This window comes from Spea bombifrons, chromosome 1 (assembly GCF_027358695.1).
Source record: "Spea bombifrons isolate aSpeBom1 chromosome 1, aSpeBom1.2.pri, whole genome shotgun sequence".
NCBI classification, from domain to species: Eukaryota; Metazoa; Chordata; class Amphibia; order Anura; family Pelobatidae; genus Spea; species Spea bombifrons.
Window position 1 is genome coordinate 142,962,445 of NC_071087.1, and position 26,350 is coordinate 142,988,794.

At 38.9% G+C, this 26,350-nt stretch overlaps 1 protein-coding gene across 1 annotated transcript in view; it reads left to right on the forward strand.

Moving 5' to 3' along the window:
• FCHO2 (FCH and mu domain containing endocytic adaptor 2) overlaps positions 1–25,935 on the forward strand; it is a 42,928-nt gene extending 16,993 nt beyond the window's left edge. Inside the window, exons 6-26 of the mRNA XM_053475518.1 lie at positions 609–713; positions 7,184–7,282; positions 7,611–7,707; positions 10,154–10,198; positions 10,409–10,481; positions 11,281–11,305; positions 12,849–12,906; positions 13,795–13,973; positions 14,544–14,555; positions 15,245–15,269; positions 16,017–16,056; positions 16,387–16,472; positions 19,745–19,860; positions 20,385–20,514; positions 20,604–20,715; positions 22,274–22,429; positions 23,200–23,332; positions 23,595–23,794; positions 24,615–24,679; positions 25,096–25,260; positions 25,815–25,935. Of these exons, the coding sequence (XP_053331493.1) occupies positions 609–713; positions 7,184–7,282; positions 7,611–7,707; positions 10,154–10,198; positions 10,409–10,481; positions 11,281–11,305; positions 12,849–12,906; positions 13,795–13,973; positions 14,544–14,555; positions 15,245–15,269; positions 16,017–16,056; positions 16,387–16,472; positions 19,745–19,860; positions 20,385–20,514; positions 20,604–20,715; positions 22,274–22,429; positions 23,200–23,332; positions 23,595–23,794; positions 24,615–24,679; positions 25,096–25,260; positions 25,815–25,837 (1,944 nt within the window). The 3' untranslated portion in view covers positions 25,838–25,935. The remainder of the gene's footprint in view (positions 1–608; positions 714–7,183; positions 7,283–7,610; positions 7,708–10,153; positions 10,199–10,408; positions 10,482–11,280; positions 11,306–12,848; positions 12,907–13,794; positions 13,974–14,543; positions 14,556–15,244; positions 15,270–16,016; positions 16,057–16,386; positions 16,473–19,744; positions 19,861–20,384; positions 20,515–20,603; positions 20,716–22,273; positions 22,430–23,199; positions 23,333–23,594; positions 23,795–24,614; positions 24,680–25,095; positions 25,261–25,814) is intronic.
• The last annotated feature ends 415 nt before the right edge of the window (positions 25,936–26,350 follow it).

Here is a 26,350-nt window from a genome sequence, read left to right on the forward strand (position 1 = left end):
GCAAATGCTATTTAGTTGTATCTGAAGCATAAATATTTCTGTCGTGCTATATGGTCATTGTCACGGTCAGGACTACTTGCCAAGCCGTGACTGTGTGGAGGGCGTGGGCATGAAGGGGTTAATAGCACCAGGCCTCTGGATTTACTAACTTCACCCGTTAACAAGACATACAAAAGAAAAATAAAACGGCAAACAGTTCTTGAAAACAAAGGGACTTAAACACAGGACCCTCACTCACGAGTTTCTCCAGAACAGATACAGAAGGCATGGACAAAGAAACACATTTAAATCAATCTCGGAATAACTCATTGAATGATTAAACAAAGAAACTAACCACCTCTGCTGGGTTATCCTTCCATGCATCCACTATATTCCATGAGTCAATAATGACAGTCATATACTACTTTCTGCCGCTATGTCAGAGTACCCCGATCTTGGTGAGTTCTTTCTAATCCTAATACGGCTGTATTTCTTACCATGGAGGGGAATCATTTCATTGCTTCTTCTCCCTTAGCTTTTTTTTTATATATATTACATTGTTTCGTATATACCCGTTAACCAAGTCCCTGATTTCCTTTAAAATCTTTCTTAAATATTTTTTCTTTTAGGCAGCTATAAAAACAGGGAAAGCTACAGAGAGTTATAAACGATGTGTTGAGAAATATGCTGCGGTAAAATCTGATTTTGAGCAGAAAATGGAAGAGACCAGCCAGGTAAGTCCTTTCGGACCTGGAATGGATGTCATATTGTATCCGGCGCCTAAACATAAACTATTATATCGGTGACATACTATTTTTGTGCAGGTCTGTGTAGTTAATAATACTCCAGCCTTGTTATGTTAAATGCATGGTGGAGCCCCCTGTATTGTACTGAAATCATACAATATATTATTCACACTAAATGTTGTATTATACATCAGAATGTGATAATAAAGAAAAGCCATATCTTTCCTACTTTATAATTTGCATGGGCGAACAAGCAGATCATAAAAATATGGAAAAAGCTTTCCAGTATAGGATGGGTCGTGCGCTAACTTATTCCATAGCACTGCACAGTATAAATATAGGGGGATAACAAATGCATAATAAAAATCCCCTTAGACATACAGATTCAGCAGGAGTTGAGGACTCTGTCTTTGAACTTGTAACTTAGCCTCACGGGACTTTCAGACATAATTCCTAGCAAGAATGATGGGCTTATGAGGGCCCTGCTGGTAAGCTTACATTCTAGTTTGAATTACGTGGGTGATTTAGACGAAAGGAGGGGTTAACACAGGCCGTGGTAGCTACGTGAAGCAGTAATCGGGGTAAGTTGCAGGATGTAAAATGATTATAAATAAAATGCATACGAAGAGGGCCGTGCTGTGTTCTTGCTGCCTGTGAAACGGGGAAGTGTGAATGTATGTATATTTTTTCATGCAGTGACCTTTTCAGACCTTTAAAGCACTGTCAGGCAATGCTCCCAAGAAGCTTCTTTGGCCTGCAATGGTTTTAACAGGAAAAAAATCTTCGACTGATTATTTCAGGTCATTAAAGGTTAATGGTTACATTGGTCGGTTTTGGTAATAAAAGCCTTTCACACAGCGAAGTAACGCCACATCTTGTAACAATTGGCATTCTCCCCGTTCTTATACATTCCAGACATTCTCCTGTGTGCTTAAGAATGCTAATAACTGCCCAAATGTTCAAATGTTACATTCACAAAGGATTTTGGATCTCTTAAAAAAACAAAAAAAAAAGCATGGAAGTATTTTACTTTTTTTTTTTTTTTTTTTACACTACAACAGTGAGAATGAATCTGTTCCGTTGGCCAGACTACAAAACTGACTTTGTTAATGTGTTTGTCTCAAATTCACTAGCATTGAAGTATCTCTGATTGTTTGTTTTTTTATTTTTCTCGTTACTATGGTAACACAAACAATGTTTTTGCTATGGCTGTAACATGTGAGCAATCATTTAAGATAAACCAGGACATTTTGGTTTTCATATCTGCTCCTGACATCCATATTGTAATCGTCCATTTTTTTAAGTTGCTTTATAAGAATTTTTACCTAGATATGATATAACCGACATTACTCCTTTAATTGAAATGGAACAATTATTTTCTTTTGTATCTGGCAGGTTAAGTCCTAATATCTTTCTGCATCAGGACTTTTTATTTGTTATTCACCTGCAAAAGGATATTTGAGGAGTAGATTTGTACCGTCTCAATAATGACAACAGATAGTGTCCTATTTCTGAATGTGGACATGTAAGATATATACATTTGGGTAATTTTAGTGTGCAATAGCTGTTTTAAATCTCCAATTTAATATGTACTTGGCATGGTGGCAACCATGTGATAATTGTAGATATTCACACCCTTTTGTAACGTGTTTTTATAGTCATAGGAAAATGTCTTCAATTATGTAGGAAACCAACAAATTAACCACTACAATTTATGTCTCTCTCCTCCCCAAAATTGTCATTTTTTTATGCATTTTGGAGTTTGTTTTGCGTGGAAACATTCTTGCAAACATTCTTTAGGTTTTGGCATTAGAAAATAAGACATTTGAGTCCTCACCTAGTTATCTCTGATGTGTATTCTACCTATTTATTCCATTGATTGTCGAGCTATTTGTTACAAAAAATATATATTTTCTGTTTGTCAACCTATGGTCTGCATGGATACTGTGTTTAATCTTACAGAGGCATTAATGTATAAGTTTACAGTGTAACGGAAGCTGCCAACAGGCATATTCTAAATGTACAGAAGAATTTAATTGAAGAGAAAGGCCTTGCCATGCCCTCCTCTAAAGAGAAGAGTAGAAAATGCTGTTTGGTCAGCTTCTCCAACAGTTTTAAAAATGTGAACACTGTCTTTATGTCGCGATTGCTCAATGAAGTGAGCTTGAAACCATGGTAACGAAAAAAAAGTGAAAGCGTGCCTGTGAGACAAGCCGACTGATATGTGCCGATATGCAGGTATCTGTGGTTGCAAAATCAAATGTGCAGTCCCCTCTGATAGCACCCTTCCCCAGAGAGGGGGGGAGAGAATTTGTTTGGTTTTGTGGGCTTTAACACTCATCACCCTCAGCCATAATAATTATGATGGAGGTAAAGGGTGGTTAGCACAGGGCTCAACAAACTCTGACACAGTTTGCCACTTTCTGGAGCCCAAGGTTTTGCAGAATTGCCATTATGAATCGACACCCTATGCTTTCTAGTGGGGTCCCGTGATGCCCGGCGCTCGGCCTACCGCGCCCCCCGCAGGAAAGCTTAGGATGTCTGCTTCGTGATGGCAGAAGATATTGTTGTTGGCCATATTGTGTTAGTGTGTGGATTAGTGTATGGTGTTAGCATGTGTGTGGATGAGAGTAGAATGTTGGTTTCTGTAAGGCGTTTGTGAGCATAAGGTATTAGCGTGTTTCTATTACTGTATGATGTTAGTGTGTAAATGTATGTTAGTGTATGGCAAGGCTCCGCAAACTCCAGGTGCCAGGAAAATAAAAACCTTATTATTAGGGAATAAGAAAAAAAAAGCTGTCTCCTAACTTTTTGAACTTCTAGATCCAAACCAAATTTTTTTGACCCCTGGTGTAGCCGTCATCGCGGGAGCGCTAGAGGTACAGGTGTTCATGGACTTGTGTATTTTCAACATAGAGCTTGTTTTTTTAGCATGATTATTGACTTTGTGCCAATCCTGTGGTAAATTGTCACTTCCATGGGTTTATGTGCAAAGCCACATATATTACTGAAGCAGTGGGGTCTTTTAACTTTACTATTAAGTGTGGAATGCATGGGGAAATATTTTGTAGCACTAACTATAACACATGGGAAATGTCTCCCCTTTCCCATGGAGTTAATATTCTCAAACCTGTCTTCACATATAATTAAAAGAAAAGTCTTATAATTGCCTGTTAGGGTTGTGTATAAAGCGTTGATGGGCATTTAGTCACTCCTTGTTACCTTTGTGCTCTATAATACTTTCACTAAAAGGACATATTCCGTAGTAGGTTGCCCTTAAGATGTTTGGAGTTGCATTTTAACCGGATGTCAGGAGGCAATTTCCACACTTCCTCTCCACTTCCTGCTTGTTACGAATAGTAGATGTCTGCTTAGAAAGTGTTCTGGAAATAAAAATTGAAATTGGTCTCCCTAGATTACAGGAAATCCAAGAAATTGTGCAGCCATACCGGTGAAACCATTCACTGTCTGTTTTTTGGGGACCAACCAGCATTTCAGCTACTTATCTAGTGGATGCTTTGTGATGGACAATGCATCTCTCGGAGTCCAGTCAATCGGCGTCTCCTAGAATGTCTACCTGGTCGAGTCGCCTTTACTTCAGAGCTCACCAAATGTGGAATAACCTGCCGGAAAGCATTAAATCACCCTCTGCTTTCTACATGAAAGTGTCTGATTCCCTATATTTAGCATTGTTTTTTCATATTTATTTGTTTTATGTAACCCTGTAACTGGATTGCTGCAATTTTAAATGTTCTATATAAATACAATTTCTTTAAACTAAAAGGGAGGTTTAAAAAGTATATGTAAAGTAAGAATGCTTTCAAAAATACTTAATAGCTTGCATTTTGTTGAGTGCAGTCAAGAGAAGAAAAATCTTAAATCAAATCACTAGTTGGTCTGACCACCCTTTGCCTCAGTTCTTCTAGCCACACAAGGTGAAGTTACTGAAGACAGTTTAATGTCAAAAAGTCATGCACTATGGCAAGACCGAGCACAGCAACAGGAAACAGAATACTGCATCAACAAGTCTCTCCTAGGCAGAAATGTCAAGGCAGACTGGTTTCCAAATGTTCTGCCCAAGCTCTTTTGAAACAGGCAATGTGGAGGACCGTAGATGCAGTGATCTACCAAGTAAACGCTTACTTCCCTTCACAATTTGAGCATGTCTAGCAGTTGGGACCCAGTGGGACCCTGATACCCCCACCTACTATCCAGTGACATCTGGTCAGAAGTGGTCTTCTATTCACGAAAAAACAAAGGAACTGGTGCGCAGAAAATGACAGCAGGTGTTCTGGGCTGAAGTCAAAATGTGAACTATTTGGGTGTACCACGAGGTAGTTTGTTCACCAAAGGGCAGGAGAGCGGTACAAGGATGTGTTTGCAGCCAACAGTGAAGCATGGTGTAAATTCCTTGCAGGTTTGGGGCTGCATTTCTGCGAATGGAATTGGGGATTTGGTCAGAAGTAATGGCTTCTTTAATGCAGAGAAGTACATGCAGATAATAATCCATCAGGGAGGCATCTGATTGCCCACAAATTTATTCAGCAGCATAGCAATGAACCCAAACATACAGCCATTAAGCGTAAAGAAGAACAAGGAGTCCTTGGAGTGATGGTTTGGCCCCCACAGAGCCCTGATCTCAACATCAGCAAGTCTTTCTGGGATCATACGAAGAGAGAGAAGCAACCAAGGCACCTAAATCCACAGAACAACAATGGCAAAGGGTGGTCAGACCAAATATTGGTTTGATTTAGATTTTTCTTCTGTTCAATCACTTTGAATTTTGGTAAATGATAAAACTAAACTTATTAACATCTTTTTTTAAAGGAATTAATACTCTACAGCATTTTTTTCTCACCTACCTAAAACTTTTGCACAGTACTTCATATGTGTTTACTCACATATACTTTTGTCCCTGTCCATAAAAACCCCTTGTTTACCCAATTTGACGTTTGCTTGTTCTTTTCCACCCTGACTGGGCACCAGCCTGCCGTTACTGCTGGTAAGGGTTTGTTTGGGAGACTTTCCCTGGAGGAGCACGTTTACTCCGAGACCGGGAGCCATAATATGTAAAATATCCAGGCTTCTTTTTGTCACAAACAAAATACCTATCGTGGTAGTTTCACTCTCATTCTGTTAATTGATAACAAAAACATGTATTAGGTTGTTGAAGAGAATATTTCAACCTGGGAAGTGGTCCTGAATGAAGAGACACAGAAACATTAGTACATGGTAAATATTCACATATTGGACACACGTTTATAAAGACTCCATGAATTCAAAAAAGTCTAATTTGTTATTTAATCATAATTTAATACACTGTGTCATGCCTCCCAGTGGTGTAATGGCACGCTCTGTGTGCTTGTGCAGAAAGTATTCCCATTGGTTGCTTTAGGCAGCCAATCGGCACAAAAACAGGATCACAGAGATGACTTTGCTCTGTAGCTTTGGAGCTGCAGCCTCTCCTAAAGCTGCATATTTAAAGTACTTACAAAGTAGTTCAAAATGCAATTTCTGTTGGTAGGGTGTATGAGACACTAAGCTGTCCATGTAACTCGATGCTTAACGCAGTGGTCTTATGTATAAAAAGTGGGCGTATTTCTGTTATAGCCAAATGATTCTTCCAATTTTCAAGTTAATCCTGTTGTATGCTATGGAAATTATGCAATTTTAATTTAAACTTTGCACCAGAACTGTCGCCTAAAAACTGTAGCTGTAAAATATCTTCTTGTAATCACAGACTTGCTCTTAATGTTTCCTGTAGCTACTGCTACCCGACATGCTATGTGCTGAATGGCAATGCGTCTTAACCAGGATTATGTTTCATTGTGTATTTTTCTTGGCTAACTTTTAATATAGTACTCCCTCTAGTGTACATAAATTGCCCTACATTAAGCGTTGGATTAAATTCTCCACACACACATAAGCAAAAAACATTTTTTTTTTATGTTTGACATATGAGTTGGTTGACTTGTTTTTATTACATCACCCTGTAGTTGGAGATTTAAGGTGTTCGTGGCTCTACTAAATGCCCTGTCTTTTTTTTTTTCTTGAGGTTTCTGAACTAATTCTAAAATGTGTAACCTATATTCATGCTAAATATATTTTTCATTCATGCACACTCATATGTGTGTGTAAATATATAATGTGTATGTTTATAGATTCCCTTTTTAAAACTGAAGTCTTGTGCATAGTCAATATTTCAAGTAACAAATATTGGATGCTATACAAAGGTCAATTCAAATGCTCCTCTTACTGGCAGTGATCATTTCAATTCATTTGCATGATCCCAGATACACCCCTAAGGCATTCCCACGCAGCTGGATTCATTCTTGAACTGAGGCAATATGGAAGCCTATATCTCTTCCTGTATTGTGGTTATAAGGAAGTTCATGTATTCATCTTAAAATCAAGACGCACTGAGAACTGAAATCTATTTAACTTTGTTTGTCCTACAGAAATTCCAAGATATTGAAGAAAAGCATCTTATTCGTATGAAAGAAATCATTGAGGCACTCTCTCACTCTGTAAGCGAAGTCCACATTCAGATAGGCCAGGTAGGTTTTCAGTCCGCTACAAATAACTATATAATATATGTATTAAATATAATATAGTGACACTATGCAGCCTAAGGGTTCTGTTTGGTGTGGATTTTGTGCATGAATGGTGCTTCAGCTGGAGCATTTGGAGAACAGGGCAAGCTAATGGTCCCACTGTAGTTTTGCAATGGACTGAGTGTTGAAGCTGGATTTGTACTAGTCCGGGATTCTATATGCCATCTGTCGTTTCAGAATATTGCTGCACTTCCTAGACATGACTTGGTGACCTTCAGCTAAGAAGGAGCTTTGTCACCGTTTTATTGACCTCCAATTGGGTGTTTTTCAGGTTCATGAAGAATTTATAAACAATATGGCAAATATTACAGTTGATAGTTTGTTACAGAAGTTTGCCGAGAGCAAAGCCACTGGGAAAGAAAGACCTGGTAAGTATACATGTATTTTTCTTTTAAGATTTCAGGTGGTCAGTGGATTTGTTTGAACACATTAATGCTCAGATACATTTTATTTGATGTGCTTATGTTTTCTCATTCCCAAAAGTCCCCATAAAACCAGTTGGTGTTAAACTGTCTCGATTTGATGTTGACGTATCCGTTCCCATTTACAGCATGCTGTTCTGCTCGCCACGGCTCTGCTTGTTCATTCTACTTGAATTAAAGGAAACACGCAAATGTCAGAATGCTTTTTGTGTGCATTGCGGTGTGCAGTGCTTCAGGGAGCGGAGTGTTTTCTTTGTCACAGACACCTCGCATGTTTGAGGCCGTTTCAGAGATATGCGTGGAGTGTTTATTGGTTTATAAAAACACCATCAGATTCTGTAGCAATGTTCGGTGGTTCAGAAGTAATTGGTTGGGTTTCTGTAAAATAACTATATTATGTTTCACATGTTTTCCAAGCCTAGAAGGTCGTTGTATTGCTCTTCCAGAGGTTCTTAGTAGAGCTTCTTTTATATTATTATTATTATTATTATTATTATTATTATTATTTATTGTTTCTTTTATTATAGCGCTTTATTTCACTCTCTACGGTTTTTTTTTCTTAGTAGAGATTTGCTGAGAATTGATACAATCTCTTGCTGTTTCCTCTAGAAAAAGAGCCAAACTGACCATTTATATTATATTTAGTTTACTAGTTGTCAAGTTCCTTAGTAAATGTATCCTAGATGGTATGCTTCATTTGTTAAATGGACGGCGTCTTATGAAGTATTGTTTATTTGACTATCCGGTTTACAGACTGAATTTAAATCTAGGTTGTAACCTAGCGTGGATAGTTTATGAAGGGATGAAAACCCGCTTGTTTGTGTACTCGCTTAATTGACCTTTGCTGACCGACCGCGGCACTAAGAGCAGTCATTTGTTTTGACAGCGGAATTAATTGAGGCTAAAACATTTGAAATTCCACTCCTATCAAGCTGTTCATTAGGAATTGCTCTCTGGCTTTAGCGCTGTCAGAAAAATAACCCGTCGGGCTATGATTAAATAGCACAACTATGGCCGGTCCACTGAATTCCGAGAGAAAGGTTGAATAAACTTTCTATTGCGGAAACGATTCCGAAGTGACACGCCGCGGGAGGGAGGTCACGATGTGCACTGATATCCAGCTGGGCTGTCAACTGGCGCTGTGCCAGGCACGCAAGGTCTCGCCACTCTCCGTGGCATGGGAAGCACATGCAGGAGATGAGAAAAGGACCACAAAGCCCTCGCCGCTTAATCCTGTTAGGAAAATGCATCTTTAGAGCGTGTCTGTGTCTTGAACCCGAGGCTAGGACAGACTGCGCGTTGTCACGGGTTGCCTCAGATTTTACTGATTTGTTCCAAGGAAATAGTAATTCTCGGCCCTTACATAAATTAGCAATAAATCAACTCGGATTAAAAAGGAGATGCAATAGAAAATAATAATAATAAAAAAAGCTTATTTTACACTGACCTTAGCTGTTAAATTCTGTAAATTACATTTTTAGTGTCACAATCTCCAAAATGCTTGTTTTTTTTCTCCTTGGGGTTGGTTTACTAAAGGCAGACTTGTGGTTTTAACCCCCCTCGGTTCTCTATTAAGAAGAGCCAACACTAGTGCTTTCCCCTACATTTACATTATACAAGGACAACCAAGCTCTTCCTACAGGAGAAGCTCATTAGGGTTTGGCCTTCATAATGCAGAGAAGGGAGAGTTAAAACCCCAACACTCTCTCGATCTCTCACTCCCTCTCCCTACCCCCCAATATTTTTAGTAAATTTTGTTTCAGCGACCAGGAAAAGTTTTTGCTTTAATGCACTTTGTTGCCTTCCCCGTTCTAAAGAGCAAATGCAAAAGGAAATGCTTCCGTTACTGGTATGAATAAAAAAACCATCAGTATTCAAATTCAGGGGGTCTGGAGAGTTTGACTTCTGCTGCATGAAGAGTTTGGGTGGCCCATATAATGCATAGTTCAAATCAGGAAGATTTCTTAAATGTCTCATCACTTGTTGAATGATGGATTATGCAGAGTTCACTCGCTATTTTCTCTTTAGACACTTTCCAGTGTTGGTCCTTTATAATAGTGAAGAAACCCCACAGAACTAGTGCACATAATGATGTTCATTTTTGTTGTGTGGTTGCACTTTGTGTTTACATCCACTAGAGGGCGAGCCAACAATATGTTTGCATTACAGCTTTCTTTTAACACAAATGTGAAATAGTCTCCTTTATGTTTAACGCTGTTGCATACAGATCAAATGTATCTAAGAATAGAAATGTTCCCTGACGCATAACCTATAAAATTGTGTGCAATAATTAACAATAAAATGATTAATAGAAGAGATTCTAAGTGACTGAAATAAGAATTGTGTGCTTGACATGATTACAAATAGACTAACGCAACATGTTTTCTATAAGGTCCCATTGAGTTTGAAGAATGCAACACAGCCATTGCGGTGGAAGGTGAGTTTCATTTGAGCCATTAAATCGAGTCGGGAGCGGGGGGATCTCAGAGCTATTATTGGCTCTAAGATCTAAGAGCACCATCTCCAAAAAGTTTCATTTTAACTTACGCATGTGAGCCCCCCCATGAGATAATGGATTGACACCCCTCTGGCAAAGTTTGCGATAAAGCATGTTTCATATCTGATTCTTTATTTTGTTTGTTTTTAGGAGTTAAACAGAGGAAAAGAAAGACTTTTGGTCTGCCAGGAATTATTAAGAAGGAGAAGGATACAGAATCAGTGTATGTGTTTAGTTTTGTTGCTGTTGTATGTTAATTAATGCTATGGGAAGTCTTATGAAGCAATGCAAAAATCAGTATGATTTAATTCATATTATTATACCTTTACAAAACAATGTTCTCATACAAGAACATAACTGTAATTTTAATTCTCTTTTTCAGTGAATAACATTTGTAAGGACGTTAGGAGGGTGGTAGTTAAATGGAACAGCCTCCCAGCTGGCAGAGGTCTTTCAGCAAAAATGAGCAGACTAAGTGAGGCAAATTATCTGCTGTCAAATTCCATGTTTCTAAGTAACTTTAAAAAAACGTTTTTAAAAATGAATACAATATATATATATATATATATATATATATATGTATATATGAGTATATATAGATATATATATATATATATATATATATATATATATATATATATATATATATATTTTTTTTTTATTTATATAGCGCCAACAATTTTCCAGCGCTTAATACAATACATATATTCAAGGGGTATGACGAGACAAACCGATACGTTAGGCTCGCAAGCTTACAATCTAGAGGATAGATATAGATATATGTATATATTATATAAAAACACTAGGCAGCTTTTCCTGAAGTTACACACCCTCAATGTCTATGTTGCTAATAATTCTCTCCATGGCAGTCAGCATTGCTGTGGGATTTACATAGAAAGAATGTCCTGCGTGTATATTTAGACAATCTGGCACAATGGTGCATTACCAAAAGCTGTAATTAAGCAATATTCTTGTTGGAATGAAATGGATGACCCTGCTTGCATATTTTTCTCTTCCTACAGGGAGAATGCAGATGCTGATTCAGTTGTAAGTGTTTTATGCATTTTGTCTCCTCTTTTCCCTTGAATTGATGAAGGTTATGTTGGACTCCTACAGGCTGCTTAGGCATGAAGTGTTAGTGCTTATCGCAGACTGCACTAGTCTAGTGATTGTGCACTGTCTCTGTCACGCCATGATAACAAATAGCATAGTTTAAATGTGATGCAGCTCTCACAACACAATAGAACAGGGGTGCCCAACCTGCGGCCCTCCAGCTGCTCCCATTCAGCTAAGGGGTGACTGAGGAGTATGGGAGATGTAGTCCTGCAGCAGCTGGAGGGCCGCAGGTTGGACACCCCTGCAATAGAATATAAAGGGTGGCATCTACATCTATATTTAGTGTACAGATGGGCGATTTGAGGTCAGGGACATCTTAAACGTGTCTGTTCCCCTTTAACTCCTGCTTCTTTATATCATTACATCGCAAATCTAATGTCATCGCCATTCTTGGAGGTCAAGACAATGAATCACACAATGTTTTTCTGGCTTCGAGGCAGCGCAGGTGAAAAGGGAAAGTATTAGTCACCAGCCGCTTCACTAATGAAGCAGCGAATCTCGCTAGCTGGAAGATGAGATCAGCGAAGCAAGCCTTAACTGGGTTTGACTTACACTGTTTACTCAGCGACTCACTTGTTTCGGTGCTGGGGGTTAATAATTCATTACACACATTACAGACGGCCTTCTGCGCAGGAACCTGGCATCGGGTGTTTCATTGAGATGTAGTACCTTTTTTCAGCTTTGCATATAGCGGATGTGTTTTAAAGGGTATGTTGGTGTCTCTGGCATGTAACCCGGGTCTGGGAGCCCGAAGCCTCCTACTTAACGTTCGATTGCATCTGAGCATTTTTGGCTGGTGCCATCAGAGCCTGAAATAGAGAAGAACGGCCTTACTTTAAATATGCCTTGTATGACCAAATAAGCTACGGCCACATAGGTGCTATCTGGGCACACTATAGTTTGTATTACTTATAGGTCTCCAGGTGCAGCTTTGAGCTCTTTAATATGACCCACATAAAAGATGGCACCACTTTGGCTGGGACATGAATGCACTGGTCATCATAGTCGTGGCTCCATATTGTTTATAGTTGTTTTAATGCCTTAACCATTTGAGCTCCACAAAAGCCCAGCACGCTCTCGCACATTTGAGTTAAATGTCGAAGTGCGCAAAAATGTGTTCCTGACATAAGACTGCTTATCTGTCCTCTTATCATCAGAAGAAAGCTCACCGTCCCAAATATACTACAGCATTTGTCTACCAATACGCAAAGAAATCTTTTATAAAGAATGCATCCATGTGAATGCAGCTTACGGTCCGTGCCAGTCGCGCAGCCATAATTGCTGTTAATTAAAATGTGATCTGTGGCTCCAGAGTGCATCACATTCAGGACAGGCTTTTATGAGTTATGCAGTGCTTGAGTGAATTCACGTTGCTTATCGAGTATTCCTCTATGTACTGTAAGCTATGTGATTAAATCATTTGATAAAATAGCAGTGTTAACAATTAACATATCATTGTCTCTGTTTCTTGCAGAACCTGCCTGCTGTTGATGAGGAGGGGTTCAGTATAAAACCAGAGGAGAACCAGAATTATATCCTTTGCTACTGTTTGGTTTAGTCGTTAGACCAGTGATGGAAAGAATTATGGCCTAAAATGATCTGGGAAACATGTAATTAGTGCCGCAGCATTTATAGCTTTTTATCTAAAGGCACCTTCAGAATTTTATTATCACACAATACCTATAAACCGGTACGAAGCTTGAAACAGTCTTATCGCAGTAGCAATGGATGTTTACCAGCGTGGAGAGATCGTCAGTCCTTGGTTCATAATCATGTCCAGCGTGACTCTTAATTTCGTGATCCTTCCTTGTGCCATGTGAAGTCTCGCGTAAATTCAGATTATGTGTATCTGGATATCTGTCGCATCTGGTTGGGCTCACACACTTCTTTTCTATATCACCCCAAACTATAGGCGGCACAGATACATCTGGCGGTGTGTAAATAAGTTGAAAGTAACTTCATTTTCAGACAGTAAGCCTGCTTTTTAGTTTTACGATCTATGTATGGGGGGGGCATACTCGGGCATGTATAGTATATTTTGGAAATATATGTATCATCTTATCTTTTTGAGGCTTAGAATGACACTTGTTTAATTAGTTGTAATTGTAATGGGACAAAGCATTACTAAAGGTCCTTATAAAACTATTTCAGGGTATAATTTACATTAAAACACAGAAAACTTTAAGAAGCCCTTTCAGTTTTATGGGAGCAATCTATCTGTGCCTCTGTTCGTGTCACGTGATATTTAAACATTCCAGAAAAAAGCAAATTTGGACCTGATTTTTTGGAATTTTGGGCATTCAACAGTATTATTAATGATGTTGCTAACGCAGAAGTTTTTATATCACCTCTGTAGCAGTTAACTAATTCTCAATTGTGTTTTCATACTGTGGACAATGTTTTCTTTAACTACATCACACATACCAAAGAAAATCATTTCTACTCATCAAGCGATTCTGATTCGGATGAAGACGGACCAAAGAAGTTCCATGTGGAAATCAAGCCCATGCAACCAAACAATGGATCCCACCACACGGTGGCATCTTTGGATGAGCTCAAAGTGTCTATAGGGAATATCACTCTTTCCCCTGCAGTTTCTGTGAGTTTGGGTCCCTCACAGGCTTCCCTGTTTGAAAATGCAGATTTTCTGTAAAATTGGCCGGTTGGGAATCATTGTAAAGCATTGGTGCCTAATAAGAGTGTGCGGCGTGGTATCTAAAGTCATCCGCCAAAGCAAGGGATGCCCTTATTTATTTTAACACAACCTTTATGAAATATCAATGTTTCAATGAAACTACTGTATATATATATGTAAAATTGGTATACTTACTGACCTCTAATGTAAGGAATTTGTATTGTGATTTTTTTTTTTTTTGGCCAACCCCCCCCCCCAAAAAAAACTGATGGTTTAGAGTTCTGAAACCTTATTTCTTGATCTACCAATAATCAGCCTGTCATTTAGGCTTTACTTAAATACAATAAAACAATATTTGTTTAACTATCCCTTCAACTCTGAATTTTTTTAGTTTGTAGCTGTAAAATGAAACCTGTAAACCCTCTCCCCAACCTTTGAAAAAAATGTATGCTGAAAATCACATGTAAATAGTTTTATAATACATTTTCTAATGTTTTATTCCTTTTTTTTTTATTATTCCTCTTTTGCTGACAGAGGCAAAGTCCGGTGAGTACAGTGAATTGTTTATAATACATTCATTATTGAATTATTAACACTATTGGGTTGTTATAAAATCTGTAAGACTACAAAAAACAAATGACATGAAAAATGTCCCAGGTGCTGCTGACATATAATGTAGTGTAAAGTGAAAGCCATCCAGAAGATGATCCGTGTAAAGCTCACTGCCTGTAGTTATATGTTAGGGAATGAAGTCTTACCTTGGTTATGCCTTGTATGACCAAATAAACTAGGACCGTACAGGTGCTATCCAGTTAAATACACTTAATAAGCTAATTAGATTTACATGCTGTGACCCACAATACCCCCCACCACCACTTTATAGTAGTATGGTATTAGTGATAGATCTTCAGGTGCAGCTTTGAGCTCTTTAGTATGACATATAAAGATGGCGCTACTTTGCATAGGATGTGAACTCAAATATTTCTTATAGTTTTAATGTCTTAGCCTTTTGAACTCCAGAAAAACCTAGCATGCTCATGAACGTGAGTTCAGTTTCACGCAAAAATATATTCCTGACGTAGCACCCTTTATCTGACCTTATTGTCAGAAGAGTGCACATCGCCGTCCCAAATACACCACTGAATCTGTGGATGCCTTTATCACAGCATTTCTGAAAAACAGCTAATACGCAAAGACGTTTTTTGAAAATATTGCTATTTTTTATTTTTTTATAGGCACAGATGACCAGAATTTCATCAAGTAAGTTACCGTCGGTACATTCTATAGCACTAATGCTACCTGTTTGATACGTTGGGTTATTTAATATATTAGGCCTGTCAGAGAATCCGTGAGAGACGTCGTCTTACGTGTAGAACGTTCAAGAGCGGAAGCATGGTTCCTGTGTAATCGTTACGTCCATAGCTTATACACAAGTGTGCGTATGATAGCATAAAGCTATTAATGTGTATGATGCTGACATGTTATGAAATGTATTTTAAAAGCAGTTGTATGCAGCAAGCCAGCAAAATACAGCTATTATTTTTCACTTGTCAGACCGTGGTGACCAGCAAGGTTGGAAATGCCTGTGAAAAAATAAATATACATAGTGTGATACTGCTAGTAGTGTGTAGCAGTATAACGCTATGTATTAGACAGGTGCAAATGGGCCAAAAATTATTTGGACAGTTTTGTCGGTTCATTTTTGTCCCATTCGTTTTCGGGTAACATATTTTATTCCCTGCCCATTCAATTTGACCAAAAATCCGGGTGCACTTTTAATTGAAGTGCCCACATTCACTGTCACTCATTCATTCACGCTCGCTTAATGTTTCCCTACCTTCTCTGCCGACCGCTTCCACATCTTCTTCTTCTACCGCGTGTTCTGCATCCTCAATCTTCTTGGTATCTTTTTCATCGTGGTCTTATATAGTATACATAAGGGAATACCTTTTGTATAGCACACCTTATATTTGGTTTTTTTTAGAACTTTATTTTAATTCTTTACAGGTGAAGAGATGACAAAGCTGAAATTCCCTGGACCACCTGAGTAAGTTAATTTTATTTTGTTCTTATACATATATCTGTTTAAATCTTTGCACTTTTCTGGTTTCAACTATATAATATGTTTGAAACAAGGACCTTGAAAGATTGCAGTCAATAGTTATGGTAACTTGCCACAATTGGTTATAGTCATAAGTTCATGCAACAAAGCATGGCTACGCCACCACTCGCTGTTTTAGAAAGCCAAATCACTGTCAGGCGGTGCATGCCACTGAAGCCCGGATATGGTTAAAATAGCAGGTTTGTTGCTAGTACATCATGGCAAATTTGTTTACATGGTACTTGTTTTAAAGTTAACGAATGCCACCCTTTTCAGGAGATCTAACAATGACCTTCTCGCCTGGGATCCATTATTTGCTTCATCACTTGAGACATCTTCCATGTCTTCCTCGAGCTCCACAGGTAAACACGTATTTCCATTATAATTGCCACCTATTTGCCTACAAATAACTGCTGCCTATTGTCACAACTCATCAAACCGAACGTTTTAAAGCAGTTTATACCAAGGCAAATTGTAACATTGCTGAATCTGGAGATCTGGGATACTGTGGTGACTGTGTTCAAAGTTAGCACTCCCCAAAATGGCTCCATGTTTTATGTTCTTCCCCGTATGTTTACTTATCCATGATGTTTATTGGAGTAGCATTTAAGTCAGAATATGGTTTAATTCTGTGTGTATCTGTAGGTACTTTTTTGTGGTATATTCCTTGGGGGCACTTCCAGTGATATGATCCAATACCCCATTCACTTACATTTTACTTATAGAATGCCAGCAGAACCAGAAGCACTATTACAGTAAGAGGAAATTCAACAAAAAACATTAAAATCGACAATACACAAAATTAACAGTAACTTTAGCACACACTAACAGGAAGATCAGAGGCCCTAGAATTGAGTCCTGAGGCACACCAATAGGATATACAATAATATGAGAATGAGATACGTTTGGAGCCAGGGCCGGGCAGTCACAGAAGGGTGCAGGTAATGAGGTGGGAGGAAAGGAGGACATCAGAAGACCTCATGTAGATGCGAAAGGACTAAAGCAGTGTTGAGGATGGCTGCTGGCAGCGGGAGGGTTGAGGTGCTGTGTAAGTAGCACCATGTGGGAGAATATCGATGGGGTCCTGAGCACAGAAGCTGAGAAGCTGGAAGGAAAGGGGCTGCTGGGGCAAGGCGGAGGATGTTGGATAGTAGAAAATAGTTTTTCCTTCTCATCATGTCTGGTTTCTGTAGACCAGTTTAAAGACTCACATAGTTATACTTTTTAGTTTAGGATACTGATTGTCTTCACATGGCTTTACAGTTGTGAGAGAGCATCTTGGCCCAGTATAAATGGAGATATGGTCTGACAGCTGCAGGAACACGTATAGTTGTTGCCTTACCCGGTCATACCTTACAGGGTTTGATGAATACAGATTTTATATTTGTATTTTTTGATTCCTTATTAAAATCAGTCTCCTAGATCTTTTTTTATCTAGCTTATACACAAATTTGCCAAACAATTTTTTTAGGGGTTCATTAATTAAGCTGACTTCTACCGATTTGAGTGTGGATGTGTTGACCATCTTCAGCGGGCGTAAATGAATGACAGGTGCAGCTACTAAGATGTAATGGATTTCACCAAGATCAAACCTTAGCAAGTCCAAAACAAAGTGTCAGAAGCCTCCCCTTGTTTGTCCATATCAGATGCCACCAGATACCTCCAAGCTGAGCTAAATGCGTGAATTAGCTTGTAGACAATTAACAAGTGGTAAACTTTCTAAGGTCTTTATCTAGATCTACCTTGAAATTCTGTGGGTTTTCACCTGATGTGAGTATTATTACCCCAGAGACAGCTGTGTGTCCATTTTTAGTTCACTTTGGCTGTTAAATAGAATACAAGAAAGGCATATCTTCTAAGGGACAATAATTGAATTAATATACTCTCCACTGTTGCGTATAGACTCTCTAAACTGTATTACAAAGATGCTGGCCTTTTCTGGTTCCATCTGCACTTTGTTTATGCAATATATCTTCAATTTCTTCCATTTTCTTCAGCTGTACTGGAGGAGCAGTTAAGGAGCTCTTCCTTTTCTCCCAAAGGCTTGCCTTCAAGCACTTTGTCTGCGTTCTCATTTGACTTCTTCTCAAATTCTGACTCTGGAGATGCCGCACAGTCAGACTTTGGCAACAATTTTATGCACAATGTTGGCACAATGCAGTCTCAGGTAGAGAACACACAGCCTACCTCTGTTCATTCTAGAAGGCAGTGGACATCTTTTTATGAGAATCCCAAACGCCTTAGTGGAAGTCGCACAAAACTCCAGAGGTTTCATAGCCATTTTGAAAAAAATGACAATGTGCGATATTTTCTACCGGAAAGGGCTCTGAAGAACTGTGGATTTGAAGACGGCAGAAGCATGCCTAATGCCAACTTCTGCTTTGATAGTGTGTTCACTGAAGAAAACTCAAATACCCCCGATGAGTCCTCAATATCTGCTTCTTCCAACTATAGCCTAGTATCTACGGTCCATGCAACCAATGGTATGGCAAGCATGTGTTTGTTGTGAATCATGATGCCAAACAAGTGGATTTGGTGTGCGTCCTTACTTTGAGAAATAATGCTTGCCTTCTTTACCGCGTGTTATTTTCGTTGCGTTTTTTCCATAATCGTATTTGCAGTCTTAATTCCACCAACTACGTTGCAAAGTCAAAGTTTAAAATCTCTTTTCTTGAGTTTAGCCCGGATTTACTGTTTAGGTTGCATTCCTTTTTTAAAAGCTTAATCGAAACAGGCCTGTCACCTGTAAAAATAATACGTTACTCAACAGAGCTCGAAAAGGCGTCGGCCTCATTTATTTTCAATTTTGTAGCCTTTAGACATTTCAATTTATTTATTTATTTTTTTACATATTTTGTGTATATTGCACAGTATTAAGTTGCATCCAAATTGCCTGCTTTGCCAGGGTTGGATGCAATTTCTTTTATTATCACAAAGAATACCTTTCAACATAGGTAATTTGTGGATTTGATTTAGTTTGTAGACCATTTGTAGACCATTGAAAGCTCCTTAATGTATATATTTTTTATTGGTGACGAGTCTTTTTAACATGTTTATTCCTGTGAATTGCTTATGTATACGTGTGTCCGTGTATCTGATGTTATGTCCTCATCCTTTGGATACAAACATGTTCTTCATAATTGCATGACCATTTTTGCATGCCACAAAATAAATGTAATCTTAAAAACATGAACTGCATATGCAAAGGTTTCTTAATTGATCAACTATTTAACCCCTTCATGACAAAGCCCTCACAATTGTTTTAATGGGTTTACGGGCATCCCATTGCCCTTAAGGGGTTAATTATATTGTAAACTAAATTACAATAGGATGAACCAATTCTATTTAAAAGGGCGCACCGGGTTCCTTAGTCATCACTTTTTACCACCGAGCAACAGAGAACGTCACGCGATAATTGCATTTGGGATCAGACTTGATCCGTATGGCATTCAGCAGGAATTTTATTACTGTTGTGTGTTTATAATTAATATTCACAGGAAACTTAGAACTTCTATGATTCACCTATAAACAGCGATTCTAATTTCAGTTTGAGGATATTTTTGGAGTTGAGTATGAATCATTTGCTGCCGCTCACCCCCCCCCTACATTATTTAATGCCGTCATTTTCTTGCAGTGTCTCCACCTGCTCGACCTACTACACCACATACTGTTGGAACCATCGGGCCACCTCCAAGACCCGCATCAAGACCCAAGCTTCCATCTACAAAACTCAGCGGGATAACGGAAGTGGTATGCAATGTTTCTTATACTGCCAGGCTGTTATTCCCAAAAAACAGCTAGCCAACATATTCCAGTATTTGGGTCTCAGAGCAAACACGGCTTTGCATGAAAGAGTATCGTATTTATTAAATCTTGCAATACAACACTCATTGCCGTTACCATCGCTAAAACACAAAGTATATGTGTGATAGCTGTCACTATACGCATATGTCTTGTATACTTAAAATGGATTCCACCAAGGACCATGCTGGCATGATGTTTTGTGAAAATATAAGCATTGTTTAAATGTAACACTTTCATGCTATGTAAAAACTAAAAAACAACAAGTGGTCCTCCATGTTACATTCTATGTAGCGCTAAGGAATCATGAACTTAAAAACGTTGCGAACAATGAATGGTCTCGGCATAATGAGGATGGTACACAAAGCCTTCCAAACTTTGGAAAATATTTTAGGGGAATGGGGACTTGTAAGTAAAGCATGTGTGTTTTTAATCTGAATTGATCATATTATTTCCTCATGTTTTATTTTAAGCCACGGCCCTTCAGCCCGACTATAACATCCAACACTAGTCCACCTCCTTCAGCTTCATTGCCCCGTGCAGAAAGCTCCTCTTCAATCTCATCTTCTGCCTCGGTCAGCGCAGCCAACACTCCCACCTTCAGTGAGTGCTCTACTTTCACCGTCTCCTGTTTAAAACTCTCGCTGATCTTTCTCTTTTTGAGGTGTATCAATGATTTTGTTTTCTTCTAGGCATCTCCCGAGGTCCCAGCCCAATCACTCTCGGAAACCAAGACACTCTCCCTGTTGCGGTTGCGCTCTCAGAATCTGTTAATGCCTACTTTAAAGGCGCAGATCCCTCAAAGTTAGTAACCTCATTATAAAATGTGTTATAGATACTGTTTTTAGAATAAAAAAATACAACTCTTTATTCAAGAAAGCCCAAAGAGCATTTTGCATTTTTGCATATTAACAATAGTAACCTTAGTAAGTAAGTAATGCATAGTAAGCATTCAGTAAGTGGCACGTATACCGTATTGGCTCGAATATAGGCCGCACTCGCCCCCCCCCTTAAGTCTTTAAAGTGGGGGTGCGGCCTATGTTCGGGGTCTAGCGCCCGACGTCCGGGACATGCAGTCCCGGGCGCCGGGCAGGCAGTGGGGTTAGGATACAGATCCCCCGCAGCGGTGCAGGGGACCCGTATCCTACTCCCCGATACGCTCAGACAGCCTCCCCTGCCAGCACTTTCAATGGGGGGGAGTGCCGGCACAGGAGGTTGTCTAAGCGCATTGCTTGTCTAAACGCATGTGCGTAAACAGCCCCCGCTGCCGGCACATCTGGACGATGTGCTTTAACAATCTCCCTTGCCGGGAATTCCCACGGGGGGAGTCCCGGCAAGGGAGATTGTTAAAGCACATCGTGCAGACGTGCCAGCAGCGAGAGGTTGTTAACGTTTGCATCGCCGCAGCCGGTGAACGTCTGCGCGACGTACGCTAGCAATCTTCCTTGCCGGCACTTCGCACGGCGGAAGTGCCAGCACCGGAAGTTGAGTACGCGTACTGCGTAGCTGTCCCCCGCCGGCCCTGCAAGACCCCGGGGAGTCTGCACCGCTAAGTCTAGGGGGGGACCTCTTGGGGGCAGAGTGGCAGCATATCTCAGGGGGGATAGAGTGGCAGCATATCTTGGGGGGGCACATCTCGGGGGCAGAGTGCATATCTCGGGGAGGATAGAGTGGCAGCATATCTGTTCCACTAAGTGGTTTTTTTTTTTTTGTTTTTTTTTTACTAAGAAATTTTTTTCTTTAAAAAAAGCACCTAACTTTTAGGGTGCGGCCTATATCCGAGCCAATACGGTATAACCTCATACCTTCTTATACCGAAAATGTGACACTGTGTTTAATTTTCAGAGTGGCGGCAGCCCCTGTGTTTTGTTAACAGGGTTAGATCTCCCTATTATATAATCAGATACCCTGGTGCGCTGCTACTCAGTGGGCTGGTTGGGGAGACCGGGGATCTCCCTTGTAAACGGTCCATAGGAGGGAGGCTTGTGTCTTGCAACCAGTTTCCTAGGACCAGCGGTCTGCTGCCATAATGCAATCCTGGAAATCCCATTTAGCTTCTTTTATATCTAACTTGACTTACAAATCACTCTCCAGAGCTTTCTATCACAATGCAGACATTGAACATCACAAAGGTAGGTGACGTTGGCCCCGCGTCTCATGACATCTTTGAATTAATATTCAAAAATAAAAGCCATATCTGTAGTGTATTAAGGAAAGCCGAGCTATCGATGGGTTTCCAGAGCCTTTTAACGGTTTTCCACAAATGTAATTAGTTCAGTTACCTCAAATAATCATGCCTTTGAGGACATGCTGGCAAACCAATGTCAAAGTTTCCTATTAATACGTATTACCCGTTTCTTAGATGCATTGTGAAGATAACCGGTGACATGACCGTGTCCTTTCCAAGCGGGATTATTAAAGTCTTCACGAACAACCCCTCTCCTGCAGTACTGTGCTTCAGACTAAAAAACACCAGCAGACTCGAGCAGATCCTACCAAACACACAACTTTTATACAGGTTTGTAAACTAAACTGCCCCCCTAAATGAAAACCGGAACTAGAAGATACTGTCAGTGCGGCATTCTGCAGGGTTGGCATATTGTATTTGATCTGTTACGATTCCCTATTATTACTACACAAATGGTTGGTTTTAATACATATATTGTGTATTATATAAGTAGAGAAATGAGAATTATTAAGCAGCTACCACCATGTTATATACAGTTGATCTTTGGTTAGGTTAGACAGTCGCTTAACATTAAACCAAATATCTCCAACGCAGTGACGCTGTTTAGCAAAGAAAAGGAACAACCTATGGGAAGTTTTAATAATAAATACACTCAGTACTGCTTACAGTTATGACGGTGACGGCTCTTGTATTTATTCCCTTACGCTACAATCTTGAGTTTATGTCTGCAGTCAGATTCATGGAGAAAGAGCCTGTTGGTTGCCAGTCGATTCCAGTTGAATAATGTAGAACTTTTCATGATCACATTTATGTGAGGGCTTTTGAACTGAATTAGTACGCTTTCACACATGTAAGCAATGTAGGAATGAATCATTCATGAGAATTAGCGATATATAAATAGTCAACTGCTATACAGTACATTTTTATACTTTTTGTGATATGTTGTGGCAGTAGGTACTATATACTCTCAATTTCTGGTCTTTGTTAATGTGTTTAGCATTCTCACTGGTATGTACTTTTTCCTAGCATTTTAGATACATGAGTTATTTACCAATCTAATGTATATCTGAAAGCCTAAAGCTGTCCTGTTCTATTGACAGTGATCCATCGCAGAACGACGACAACTGTAAAGATTTCTGGATGAATATGCAAGCCGTCATCACCTACCTCAAAAAGTCTTCCGAGCAGAATCCATCAGCCTCGTATTATAATATAGATATATTAAAATATCAGGTAAGCGCCAACGAGTGATTTTTCCCCACACAGTTTTGTTTGAACTGTATCTGTCTATAGTAGCAATCTCGCACTCTGCAGATCTGATATTTTCAAACATATATTAGAATCAAGACGGGAATCGTTTTTACTATGAATGGATATTGGATCATTTGGTCAAGTATTTTTCCATGCATTTTAAGTATCTTTGTAGTATGTTCTTCGCAGCTTATATGAACGTGTACATTTCTTGGCAGCTCTTTGATGCGTGTGTTCATTTCAGGTGACTTCCAATGGGATTCAGTCCACTCCTTTAAATCTTGCTACATACTGGAAATGTACTTCTGACACCACTGATGTTAGGCTGGACTATAAATATAATCCAGAGTCCATGGCTGCACCCAGCATACTGTCCAATATCCAGGTAGTCGTTCCAGTAGACGGAGGAGTAACAAACATGCAGTCACTGCCCTCTGCGACATGGTGAGAATAACCCTGTCGTTCTCTTTGGTTTTGTTTTATTTTTACGCATCCTGGTATTCATTGTGTAATATCACGATGGCCAGGGTTTCCCTTTGCGCATTAAGAATGTGTGTAATCATGTAGTATGTGAAACGGACCACCTCTTTGACTGATGCCACCACCAGTTATACATAAGCAAACATTAAAAGGGGTATGTAGTAGTTGTCCGGAGTGTTGGGTAGGGTGAATTATTTGTTCCTTCATCCACTCTTGCCTAAAGGGGTTGATATTTCGTGATGCATTGTATGTATTGCCAAAATGTAATAGTCCATGTGTTTGTAAACATTCTCACTTTTTATTGACTATCCTTCTCTAATAATATATTTGAGAAGCAATTTACATATTAGAGTATGGTCACCAGTTGTTCCCATATGGACTGAGTGTGATGCAAATGTCGCACATCCACATTCTGTCCTCACATTCATTAATTTCTTAACGAACGGACGTAAGGTAATAATTGCATTTACGCTCATACAATCTCTTAAGTTATTTTAAGATATTTTAACCCAAGTGTCTGCTTAATGGGAGTTGTTGCTCCTTAAGGTTACACGCCTGGTGGAGTATTATAAAATTCTGATTCAAGCAGTATGATGTCTAGTTGTTTCATTAGGACATCAAAAAAATCGAAGCTTTCAGGATCTCAGAAGTCAATTGTCCATTTTGTTTGAGGCTTAATTTTGTTGCTTGGTTTGTTTTTCCCCTTGAATGCTAATTCTGTTATGTGTGTGTATGTGAAAGGCAGTAAATGGGAAAATGTCCAATCATCTTACTGTATTTTCAGGAATGCAGAGCAAATGAAGGCTTTCTGGAAAATATCTGCAGTTTCAGAAAAGTCTGAAAACGGAGGTAAGTGTGTAAATGATTTTAGAAATATGGTGCAGTCATGGGGCATACGGTTTCATTGCCATTTATTGTACAACAAAATGCTTTGCCGTTGACATGAGTTATTTTTTTAATTAATGTGGTATCTAGAGATTTCTGATTTGCTTTGGCTATAATTGGGTTTTATACAGATGAACCTGATGTGGATGCAACTGAGATTTTATGGATGCCTCCTAGGTTGAAGTGCCATAAGCTAGCCTTTGACCCTAAAAGACAATATTCTGACTATAGGAGTGGGTACTGGCTTGTGCTGAATGCTAGAATTCCAGTCTAAAGAAGGCTTTTTTGAAAGTGAAATAAAACCTGATTTTCTTTACTGCTGCACTGAATTACTGTGAACACAAAACAAAAAACACAAAACTCCGTGTCTTCCCTGTTAGGATCAGGATCACTACGGGCCAAGTTTGAACTGTCCGACGGACCCAGCAAGCCGGGCACACTTGCCGTGCAATTTGTGAGTGATGGGAGCACTTTGTCTGGAGTGGACATTGAGCTGGTTGGTACAGGGTACCGCCTTTCTTTAGTAAAAAAGAGGTTTGGCACAGGTAAGAAGTCATCATGTATTTCACACAATTAATATAAAAAAGTAGGTCTTAAAGGAGTACAGTCAACATTTGTGTGCAGTATAATGCTCTGATTGCCCTGGCTAACCCATTTTATTTGCACTAAATATGTTTTGTTAAAAGAAATACAAAGCTCCCACAATTCATTGCTCAATCAACATTGCAAATGCTGCATTTTTTGCATCTGGGTCATTTTATACCTTCTGGTTACAAGAAACTATTCAGCTCTTTAGTATTCGTGTCTACTGGACTACATACAGCTTAACCCATATATATATCTCCACACATTGTACCCTCTCAACCATAGAGGAAATTATGTCATTTAACGTATAGATTTGCTAGTGATTGCAACAGCAAATTTTTCTAACTGAAATAAAATGTAAGCAGTATAGATTTTTCCCCCCTATGATTGCTTATATTAGACTGGCTTGTTGTTATTGCATTCTTTGTTCTTGATATTCAGCTTATTTGTTCATAGACATTCTGAATATTGATGTCTAACCAAAAATAATAAGCTGCTTTTATCTTTCTTCCAGGAAAATATATGGCGGACTGTTAGTGAATACAGATTCATAGGATATACAAAGAACAGCCTTCCCGTTAACTTATCGGAATTCTTCCACATGCTGTTTTAATTATAAATATATATATTTTTTAAATGTTGACCTATTTAGACGGTATTTCTATACTGCTGCCAACTACAGAACATAAAAAAATGCACTTTTATTAGTCATTTTGTTGGATTATATATTTTACATTGTTGTAGCACTGAAGTTTTCTGCAATCATGGTATAGAAAAAAAATCAGATTTTTTTTAAGATATGGAAAATTCTGTGTATTTGTATAAACAAAAAATTCCATTTTCAAATGATCTTTTGAAGTGTCAAAATATAGGTTTTGTGGCAAAATCCAAAAGTTGCAAGAGCAATCAAATATAACCTAAATATGGTGGTATATGTGTTTTTATATACGTGTAGATAGTTATGAAACGGCTTTATTTAAAATCCCCTTTTTGTATTTGAAATGTCAGTCTAAAATCAAAATGCAGAGGCAAGTTATCCAGCCACTATAA